This window comes from Globicephala melas, chromosome 17 (genome assembly GCF_963455315.2).
Source record: "Globicephala melas chromosome 17, mGloMel1.2, whole genome shotgun sequence".
NCBI classification, from domain to species: domain Eukaryota; kingdom Metazoa; phylum Chordata; class Mammalia; order Artiodactyla; family Delphinidae; genus Globicephala; species Globicephala melas.
This window is the reverse complement of record NC_083330.1, coordinates 55,655,020-55,667,074: the sequence shown is the minus strand read 5'-3', so window position 1 is coordinate 55,667,074 and position 12,055 is coordinate 55,655,020. Positions and strand designations below refer to the sequence as shown.

The window sequence follows — 12,055 nt, the reverse complement described above, 5'->3', positions numbered from 1 at the left end:
AACCCATTAGTTCCGCAATTACCCAGAAATTCTAGTACTAGGTATATTCTCAAGAGAAATATGTATAAATGCTTACAAAACATGTAACACATGTTCATAGCAGTATTATTTATAAAAGACCCAACTGGAAAAAAAAGTCCACCAACAATAGAATGGATAAATAAATTGAAGTATACTCATAAAATGGAATCCTATAGAGCAATGAAAATTAAGTTCCATACTACTGCTATAATAATACAAAGGTAATGTTGAGTCAAAGAAGCCAGAGGCAGAATAATTTTATTATATGATTTTATTTATATAAAGTTTTAAGACATGGAAAACTAATTTGTTTCATTAGGAGTCCGGGACTGAACCTAGCCTCTGATATATACCCATTATGGTAGGCAGAATAATGATTCCAGAATAATGGTTCCCTCAGAACCTGCAAATATGTTCTATCACATGGCAAAATGAATTTTACAAATGGAATTAAGATTACAGATGTTATAATAGGAAGATATTTGAATTATCCATTTGGGCACAATCTAATTACATGAGCATTTAAAAGCAGAGGCAGAAGAGGCAGAGAACTTCTTCCAGCCTGAGCAGCAGAGGGATGAGATAGAAGGGGAAACCACAGATATCTGAAGAATAAGAAGAACTTGGACTGCCATTGCTGACTCTGGAGATGGAGGATGGGGGCCACAAACCAAGGAATGCCTTCAATTTCTAAAAGCTGAGAATAACCCCAAGCTAAGAGCCAGCAAGGAAAGAAGGACCTTAATCTTACAATTTCATGAAACTGAATTCTGGCAATAGCCTGCTGAATTTGGAAGTGAAGCAGATGTAACTGCAGAGTTTCCAGAAAGCAATGCAGCCAAGCTGACACCATGATTCCATTCTTGCGAGACTCTAAGCAGAGAATCAGTTGAGTTATGCTCTGCCTAGATCCACGTAACTGTGAGATAATAATGGGTGTTGTTTAAGTTTGTGATAACTTGGATTAAGTATAGGAAAATAATATGCTTGTTCTTTATAAGAAAACTAGGCACATAATAAAAATTTACAATATCCGACCATGAAGCAAATTTGAATGAATTTCAAAGGATTAAATTCATAGAGAAAATGTTATCTGACTATAATGTAAATGAGATACACATTGGTAACAAAATATAACTAAAGTAACCCATATGTTTATAATTTAAGCGATGTATTTCTAACCATGGAACAAAGAGGAAATCACAAAGGAATATAGAAAAAGTTTGACTAGGTCCCTTGCAGGGTGTAGCTTATGCAGCAAAAAGAGGAAAATTTAAAGCTGTAAATGCTTATATACTCTAGAGAAAATTGCTATGAAAGTGTTTAAGAATGGACTTTTCTGTATTTTCTGTGTATATATATATATATATATATATATATTTTTTTTTTTTTTTTTTTTTTTGCCTCACCGTGCGGTATGTGGGAATCTTAGTTCCTGACCAGGGATCGAACCCACGCCCCTTGAAGTGGAAGCGTGCAGTCTTAACCAATGGACTTCCAGGGAAGTCCCAAGAGTGGACTTTGATAAGGATGTTGATGAAAACATACTGAACAAAGTATATATAACCCAAATGTTCATCAACAGTGAGTGAATAAATGAATTGTGGTATATTTATTGCAGTAGATTCCTATACAACAGTGGTTCTCAAAATGTGAACCATGTATCCTTGAAAGTTCTGAGACATTTTCAGGGGGTCCATGAAATCAAAATTATTTCCATAATACTGTTGAGGCATTATTCACCTTTTTCTCTGTATTGGCATTTGCCCTCATGCACAAAAGTAATGCTGGGTATAAAACTGCTGGTGCATTAACACAAGTCAGTGACTTCAAACTGTACTAGTAATCATTAGTTATTGTATTCTTTACTGCCACACACTTGCAGTGCCAAAAAAAAAAAAAATCCAATTGTACTTAAGAATGTTCCTGCTAAAGCTATAACTAATTATGTCATTAAATGTCCACCCTGTAATACTCCTCTTTTTAATGACCTGTGCGACAAAGTGGAAAAAAATGAAAAAACAACAAACAAAAACCTTTCTATGCCTACTAAAATATGATGGTGTCTGAAGGAAAAATAGCTTGAGTTATCAGCTGAACTAGCCACTTTTTTCATGGAACAAACTTTTTATTTGAAAGAATGATTAACAGATAAACTATGGTTAGTCACACTTAGGCATTTGGTATCTATTTCCCCCCTGCCCCTCCGAAAAATATGAACCTGACTTGTTACTTCAAGGAAAACAACTGACAGGATTTGCTGTTAGCGATGAAGTCTGAGTTTTCAAGTAAAAAATTAGAATTTTGGAAAACTTCAATCCACCACTGTAAGCTTTAGAGCTTCCCCAAGTTTAAAGATTTTTCTGATGCGATCAATAGAAATAAAAATGTGAGTTTTAAATATTTTATAATGAAGTGTATTAATATTTGGAAGATCTCTCTGACTCAGTGAACCAATGTATTTCAAATGACCAATGCATGCATAATGTTGAAAAATGCATGAGTAAATACAATCTATTGCAAGGACAAGGTGAACCAAAGGATTTTAATGTTACAGAGTGCAAAAAAATTAGCTGATATGGTTTGAATTCAACATTGTAACTAGTCAAGTTTTTATGTAGTATCAAAGAAGAATAACCACTTTTACAAGCAAAAGCTATTAGAATACTCTTCCCTTTTACAACTAAATGTCTAAGTGAGATCAGGGTTCTTCATACCCATCAAACAAAATAACATATTGCAATATATTCAATAAAGAAGCAGATATGGTAATCTAGCTACTTTCTACTAATGGGACAGGCATTAAAGAGATTTGCAAAAATAAAGCACAGTGTATTCTTCTCGTTTTTTGTTTTGGAAAAGATAGCTATTTAATACTAAAATATTATTTATGTCAACACATAATGGATTTATTCTAGATATTTTAAAATGATATTACTAATGCACATTTTAAAATGTTTCTCAGTTTACACTTAAATAGCGTAAGTATTGATAGATCTAGCCCGCAATATCTTTTTGGGGTTCTTAATACATTTTTAGAGTAAGTAGGCCTGAGACAAACGAGAACTACTGCTATTCAGAAATAAAAATATTTGATAATTTCAGTACAGACTAATTCTACCTATGTAATGTTGGGCAAAAATAGCAAGTATATTAAAAAATAATATAATTCCATTGCATAAAATTCTCAATCCTTACTCTCATATTAAGAATAAAAAAATGAGAACGTTACATAAAGGCAATTCATAGAAAATTTTTAAAGTTATTCATCTTCATTAGTTTTATAAAAATTATATCCAATGAATGTGCTTTTTCTTATTTTTAATTTTTCTTTTCTGCTTTATTAAGTGTCAATTGTAAATTATATTTTATATAATCGAGCTTATTATATGCAATAATTTATTAGAAAAATAAGTAGTAAATTATGGGCAAAAATATCAGACAAATATTTGTTATGTAAACTTATGCATTATTAACCTAAAATAATTTGCAACTATTAATTTTAATAGAACTTCCTGGAATCTGATAAAACAAAATCACTTCTCACATGTAGACATTTTACTTTCAAGATTTCATATTTAGATCACATCTCTTCCTTTAATATTAAATTTCCTGAAATATTTCCCACTCATATATATTTTAAACTGTCAGGAAAATTCAACAAAAATGTCTTCTAAGTGTTATTAAAATCAACAGCTAAAATATGCACAGACCCATAATCTCATAACTTACCTCCCAAAGTTTGAATTGATCAATATTTTCATATAGATGATATATGGGATAGACATGATAAACAGTAATAGCACACACACATAAACATATTTATATATACTTATATATATAAGTATATATATATACTTATAGCAATTATAATATATATAATATTATATATATACTTATATATACTTATAGCAATTGCTTCCGATGAGTGACATGTTCTAATCAACATGTCATAAGTTAATTCACACCACACATACTCACAAAGCTTAGGGATTTGATAAAATGACTTTTAATACTCTTTAACTCTATTAGGAAAAATGTCTATAGCTAATAATTAATTCTGTTTATGTTTCAGGTTAACAGGATTCCATCTGCCACCACCAGTGACAAGTACCAAATCTGTGTTCTCACTACGTTTGACCAGTGATTTTGCAGTTAGTGCTCATGGATTTAAAGTATACTATGAAGGTAAGTGATGGTAATATAAAAGGACCACTGCCCAGTTCAATGTAGTAAAACCAAAATTCTCCAGGGTAAAAACAGAAGAAAAATCACCAGGACAGAAGTTATAGTTCATCCTGCTACATCAAATCTTATACCAAGATTCACTTTCTCAATAATCATCAATATATAATAAAAAGCTAGAATTAGTAGGCTTTAATGTTTCATTGCAGTGTGCCTAGACAGAGGAAAATCTTGCCCTTAAATCTTCTTAGAGATGAGACCATGGCATCTCTATAGGTTTAAACCTTAATAAAAGGGAACAGAATCTGAGAGTAAAAGGAAACCAGGCCTGATTTGAGATTCAGGCATCACAGACTCCACCCTATTCTCCTCTGTTCTTTGCCTCTCTGCCATAAAATAAACTGGTCATTTGTGTTCTCTGCAAGTTAGAATAAAGAGAAAATTCTATTAAGAGACAAGAGTTGACATTTTTCATTTTAAACCAGTATTTCCAGTCCCACAGATCCATAATCCCTTAACCACAAGGAGGAAAATAAAGAAGCACTTGAAACTGATGTTTTTTATCTGGAAGTTTGCTACAAGCTCACTTAGTATCAAAACCTGAACTTACTGGAGGTCATTTATAATCTTTATTTATCCCACATAGTGTGGGCACTCATGTTTCACTATACAATTATTGTTTCATAATTGGGTGACACCACAGGCTCTGCTGATGGTGTTAAAAATGTACAGAATCTGTATTGTTTTCCCTTTTTAAAGTGTAAAAAAATCTGAAGGTAAAAATAACCTGTTCTCAAGTGCTTCATATTGAGGTCATGTAGTTGTAATTTCTTCTCTATGTGACTTGACAATAAAATCTCACCTAGTTTAGGGAAGGGTCCCTTCCTTACCCATAGGAATAGCATAACAGAATTCAACTCGCCTCCCCAGGTCCGTATTACTGAAATGCACCACACCAGATGTAACATCATGATAAGAGATATACAAATACAGTAGCAGGGGTGGTTACTTTCTAAAGCACATAATAATTCAAAATATAATATGTTTAAAGAGCACACTAGAAAACAATCATATATAAAATAGAATTGCTTTAGTATACAGGTTAACAGTTTGCATGTGGGGAAAGTTTTAAACTGAAAGTTTCATCTAGTGCTTTCTCCCTAGGAAAAAAATACCTGTTAGCAAACTGTTGAGTAAAAATATTTTCTCTTTTTTAATATTCTTAATAATGCCATATCACAGCAGTTTTGAACACTATTTTCTACCTAATACATTTCTGAACTGTCTTTCTCTATCAGGGGAGGATGCATTCCAAGACTTATTTTCCTCAATTGTGATAGTAATAATCATTATTTTTGAAGGTACTTTCACAATAGTTGAATATTTTTATCTTGGCAACTTAATTCATAGTTTAAAACACTACAAACACAAAGGTTTAATTTTAAGTGTAATTTTGGCAATATTGAAGGAGTTAGTAATACAATAGTTTTCTATTAAAGGCTCCATAATAGAAAACTTGTACTCTGTTCATCAAAGTATAAAGATATTTTAGGTTAGTTTATTCTTTCAGTGAATACTAAGTATACTGAAATTGTAGGAACTTGGAAGATGTATTATAATATTGCCATACTTTCTGGTTTGACTGTCAAGTTTCATGAAATACTGTCAAAAATATTTTCATAGCTCTCCATTGTTTCTACATATACAACATTAAATTTCTGTCTTTTCTGCTTCAGTGAAAATGGATTCATATATCTTCATGACATTTCAATGTATGTTTGGGAGATCCTGACTTAAAATATAAGGTACTAGGCAGCTGGGTAGTACTGAGGGATTGGTCATCATCCTGCAGAACATCTTCAGGTATTGATTTGTGATGGGTATCTTCTACCATGTATATTAGTTTTCTATGGCTACCATAGCAAACAACCAGAAATTTAGCAGCAAAACAACAAAAATATATTATCTCACAGTTTTGTAGCTGAAAAGTCCTGGTCGTCTCTGCTAGTCCTCTGCTCAGAGTTTCATAAGGCTGAAATAAAAATGTCAGCTGGTTAGGCTTTTGTCAGAAGGCTCTGGAAAAGATCTATTGCCCACCATTTCTAGAGGCCTCTCTCTTCCTTGCATGTAAGACCTACATTTGTGAGCTAGCCACTGGTGAAACGAATCCTTCTCATACTTGAAATCTCTCTGATGTTCCCTTCTTAGTGCATCTCTCTACTACCTTCTTTTCCCACACATCTCTGACTTCAGCTGGAGAAATTTCTTAGCTTCTAAGGGCCTATGTCATTAGATTAGCCTTGATTATCCATGTAGACCCAATCTCCCCAAGTTAAAGTCCTTAAGCATAATTACATGTGCAAAGTCCTTTTTGCAAGGTAATATGATATATTCACAGGTTCCAGGGACTCTGGGGTGTGTGTGTGGGCATGTGGGTTAGGCTTCATTAGTCCTACCATACCATGTGCAACACTATGTAATATTTTACAGAGGGAGTAGCTACAAGCATTTATTTATTTAACCATAGCCAATAACACTGTCAAGGCCAACTGGTAAGTATTGTGAAGTTCAGAAAACTTAGTTTGAAATTTCAAAGCCTATCCTCTAAATTTACACCTGTATTTTTGTTTTGTTTTTTTTGCAGGATGAACCTAATGTCTGAATCTCATTTATTTTCATTTCATCTCCCTCCATATAATCACTTACTAATAATTATTTTCTTTATTTTTTAAAGTTTCCTGAGACTTTGTCCTTGTATACTAGAATTTATGAGATCTCTATTTATTAGTGATATTTGTGCACTTTTCTGTGTTTCTCAAACTGCCAATAGTGGACCACATGTATCAGAATCATCTGGAGAATTTGCTAAAATGTAGAATTCTTGGCCCCAATTACAATCCTGAATCAGACTGTGGAGTGAAGCCGTAGAATATTTGCAATTCCAATTGCAAATCCAATGTAGAATAATTGATAAATGTACGTCATCTGTGATCGTCACAGACCTTCTCTGTTGTTACAAACTTCTGCGGTCTTACTTCAGCCCATACACTTTAAAACTGTGGAGGGTGATGTCCCCGTTTCACAAATTTTGATTGAGTTTCAGAGCTCTTAACCATTTATCAGAAATGCTTTTAAACTTCTTGAAGCTGAAGCTGCGAGGTGTTAAATTTCTGTGGAAAATTTTCCCCATTAATATCTAGCTGAATATATTTTAATTTTTCCTCATTATTGTCTACCATACACTTGAATTTCTTGTCACTGTTTCTCAAAATTCGTCTCATAGAACTTTGTTTTCATGTTTCTTAACATTTATAAAAACAAATGAGTAGAATAGTGTTCTGTGAAACAAGTTGGAAAAACACTAGTGTATACTAAGTTGAATAGTCATATAACCATCTTTCAAAATTTGATCAGGATAAAACTGGTACCATCTGTATTCTGTGGAGCACACAATGGAAATTCTCTTTTGTCTTTCCAGATCTGCCAAACAGAATCCAAAATATATTCTAGTTTCTGCTAAAACTTATTTTGTACAATGGACTCCTTTCACATTTTACTTTCAAAGCTACGTAATCATTCTTTATAGGTGCAAGATCATAAAGATATACCATGGACTATCTTATCACTTTAGAATTGTTTATTGTAGAAAGTAATATAATGCAAGCATATAGTGGATTATATACATATTACATGTAATCATTAAATATTATTATATATTATATGAATTGGTTAGTTTAATGTCTAGGAGAATCTCAATCAATAATTTCAGTATGTATCAGTGATCCTTCAATGATCAGAAACAGACATAAAAATAAAAAGTCTTGAAAATCGCTTCAAACTCAAGGTAGCTATTATGCCCTATTGATGTGTATGACTAAGTAATTAAGGTATTACAGGGATAACAATCTCAGTTTTAGCAAATTTGCTGTTCAATCATTTTCACATATTAATTAAGAAACATAAAAATTTGTTTAATAACTGTATTACTACTAGGTAACATTTATTGAGTGATTTCTTTGTGTCAATCACAGAGCTAAACATTTTACATGGATTTTTCTCACCCTAGAAAATTACATGAAAAATTGTAATGAACCAGAATTCAATAAAGTGCTAACCTTAATGTAAAAATATGTTTAAGTACCCTAGAGATATAAACTGTATATATTTTAGAGACTTACTCTATACCTAACTACAAACTAATTCCATTATAAATATATGACCACATAAAATTTAGTGCAAAAGAACATTACAAAAGTAAGAATTACTGATAATGCTGTGTATAAAACAATATGAAATATAAAAGCTGAAATATATTTTTGTGTATATTACATGTGACATATATTCTGTGTCCTTTTTAAACACTTGACGTACAGAAGAATGTTTATACTATTTACTATTCTATTTTAGCTATCCATCACACATGTTTATCAAAAGTTTTCACTTGAAAATGTCAAATGACTTTAGTGATTTTTAATTTTAGGTGTTATTTTTTATTCCTAAGCTTTATAAATTTAAACTGCAGTATCATGAACTTTAATGGAGAGATTACAACTTAGAATGAAGTCAGTTATGCTTCTAGCAAGACAGCTGAATTGTAGCAAGAGAAATTTATGTATTAAAATTACATATATTAGTTTTCTAACAATGAAGGTAGGTTAGGTTCATGAAAGAAGTTAATGGATCTTTACCTTACTTTTAAAAATGAGAGATATCATATTTTTAAAACATAATACAAGGAAATGTAATACGTGCAGAGACTTTTTTTTCGTCTCTCGATCAAATTCAAATATTTTGCCTTTAGGGTTCCACAGAGTCTGGCTAACTTAGGTATTGAAACATCTTAATCCATGGCCTGCCCCGACCCCCCCCCACACAACTTTACTTACTTTGGGTAACTTCCTGCCCTGAAATTCGGACTGAGCCACAGGCAGAGGATGAGATTATCCTCCTACCTCCACTCCCACTACTGGTGCCATCCCTGTGCTCCAGCTTTTCTTGGCTTCATTAGCCACCAATGGCCAGGGGCAGGAGCAGGAGGTAGAGCTGGTACCAGGGAACTAGGATGAGATCCTGTCTCTGTCATTGCCCCTTCGAAGCATTCCCCTTTGGAATATGGTCCTCTCTTGTTCCCCAGGGTCTAGCCTGGTGGTCTTGTTTTCCATGGCCTGCTCCTCCAGCGGTCCTTGCCTGCTTGGTCTGACACTATGGAAGATAATTTCTCAGGTGGCCTTGATCTCCATGGCACAGTCCTCTGGGCGTTCCATCCTTCATGGCTAGGTTCATTGGAGGTTCTATCTCTGGAATTTTTTTTTTTTTTTTTTTGGAATTTTTATCACTGGGAATCTGGCCCTTGGATGGTTTAGTCTTCCAGAGATCTAGGCCACCATACTCTTCCCAAGTCCCATCACAGATGACATGGTCCTCTGAGATGTCCCATTCTTGTGAACTAACTCTTTGGCGATCAGGCTCTGTTTGGTCTGGCCCTCTGGGAGACTTGTCTTCAATGTGTAGGTCCTCACGGAGTGTGAGTAGCTGTGTCCTGGCCTTTCTGGAACATTAGCCCTAGGTTTGAGGACTTTGGGGGTCTGGCCCTCCAGAAGTTTTGTCAGCTGCAGGCAGGTCCCTCCAAAGGTCTGTTCACCACAGTCTGGCTCTTTGGTGCACCTCTTTCCTATGGTCTAGTTATCTGATGGTGTGGGCAGCTGTTCATGGGACCCTGTACTTGGCCCCAGCAGTGGTTTTGTCTGTAATGGCCAGTGACCATCTATCTAAGTCGTGAGTGCCTTCTCTCTCGTATTTATTTATTTAATTGAAGTATAGTTGATTTACAATATTATATTAGTTTCAGGTATATGACATAGTGATTCAATATTTTTATAGAATATATTCCACTTAAAGTTACACTGGCTATATTCTCTCCCTTTTAAATTGTTCAAAATCCCAATCTAGAGAATTAACAAAAATCAGACTATTCCTTAAATATCATCTACAGCATGGAGTTAAAAGTCACAGTGTTATAATGAATATGTGGATTTGGTTGGGTATACGCAAAAATTTATTAATTCTCAAGTTTACATCTATTATCCAGGAAGATATACATTTTCATTGTACTCACAACAAAACTTGAATAGTATTCTCAATACTATGAATGCTTTTCGACATTAAGCAATAAATTTTTTTTAAAAAAAAAGCAATAACATTTTAAACATTTCCCATTTCTGCACAGTGTGGCACATACAACCTGTACAACAACAGATCTCCAGCCTTATTTATCATCATTTGCCTCAATTCATGAAATGGTCACACGAACATATATTAAATTTCTACATATACTATGGTATTTAAATTGTTCTACCTTAAATCTCCAGTTCTCCTGCTGAGTACACCTGTACAATGTATTGATATTTTTTGCTCATGCTAGGCTCTGAGAAGCTTGAGGGTATAGAAGCTGTTTTACTTGTTTTGTAAATTGCGCCCTATTTTAGCACATTCCTGGTACATTGCAAGCACTTAATAGATGCTTGTTACATTCAAGTAATAAATAGGAATATCTAATACTTTGATCAGGAATGAGGAAAGATTTAATACATCTCCCACTTACAAAGATTTAAAACTCCAGTGAATATGTTAAAAGGCAGTAACCACAGATATTTACATTAAATGAACAAGGTTTAGGAAAAATTTTGGTCTTTTATTTGAGAAAAGCCATAAATGATACTTAAAATTATTTTTACTTTTTATAGATATTTTCTTTACTTTAAAATCTTTAGTTTCCTGAAGTAAATAGTTTCTTTATGGAGCACTTTAAAAATACAAAATTGCCCATATGGCACACAGAGAAAAATAAGCTGAATATAAAAAAATGTTAAAGCCAGTGACATATGACCTACTTAATCTTTGTGCTTCATATGGAGAAGATGGGATGGAATTCAAGATTGTATTTTATTCTCCAGAAGTAGGATAATTAAACACAGTATGTAATCTCATTTCACATGAAATTTCCTTCTTTTATATATGTTGCTAAATGTGTCATATCTGTCAACCGCTATAATTTATCATTTTTATAGGAGTGCTAGAATGAAGTTTAGTTGAGACAGTGATTAATATAAGGTTCTAATTATATGTCAAAGATTTTTTTGTGTTTTGTACACTCAAAGACTATACATTGTGATAAATTGTTATAATTGATAGCATACAACTCGTGGTTTAAAAGAGAACTATACTATGAGTTTGGTTAAGGAATGAATTTGTGGATTTATCTTGATTCCTTCTTAACAAAATGTAGTAAATTAGCAAAACATAAATTTATGTTTATTATTTGACTATAAGTATGATAGCATATCACAGAAAATTAAATTTGAAATGGTTTCTTCCTTATAAAAATAATTATGCTCTTTAACAGAGCACCATTTAATATGATTAAGAAATAAACATAGGTAAAATAAAATGTGCAAATCAAATATTTCAATGGGAATAATAAACAGCATCAATCATTTTCATTCAATGGGTATATGTACCGTATTAGATAAAATTATTTTTCTGCATGGAGAAATAATTATGTCATCAAATCCCATTTTCACTACTTGTTACACAAGTCTCAGCTTTAAGATGGATTTTTAATAATTTTCCCATACCACATAAGACAACATAGTTTATTCCAATAAAAATTATACTTTTCCTATATAGTGTGATATATTGTCTAGAATATTCTTTAGGTTTTGTATACTCTTTAATATAAATTGACCTCAAGGCACTGGTTGTTGGACTCTTAGTATTATTCAGAGGACTAAATGTTCCTTTGTTATTGCTCCTATCTAATTATTACATCAATGATATTTCCAATTATGTA

At 32.7% G+C, this 12,055-nt stretch overlaps 1 protein-coding gene across 2 annotated transcripts in view; it reads left to right on the top strand.

Annotated features, from left to right (window-relative positions):
• CSMD3 (CUB and Sushi multiple domains 3) overlaps positions 1–12,055 on the top strand; it is a 1,079,985-nt gene that overhangs the window by 138,663 nt on the left and 929,267 nt on the right. For both annotated transcript variants that reach the window (XM_030875636.2, XM_030875634.2), the window contains exon 3: positions 4,097–4,209. In XM_030875636.2, the coding sequence (XP_030731496.1) occupies positions 4,097–4,209 (113 nt within the window). The remainder of the gene's footprint in view (positions 1–4,096; positions 4,210–12,055) is intronic.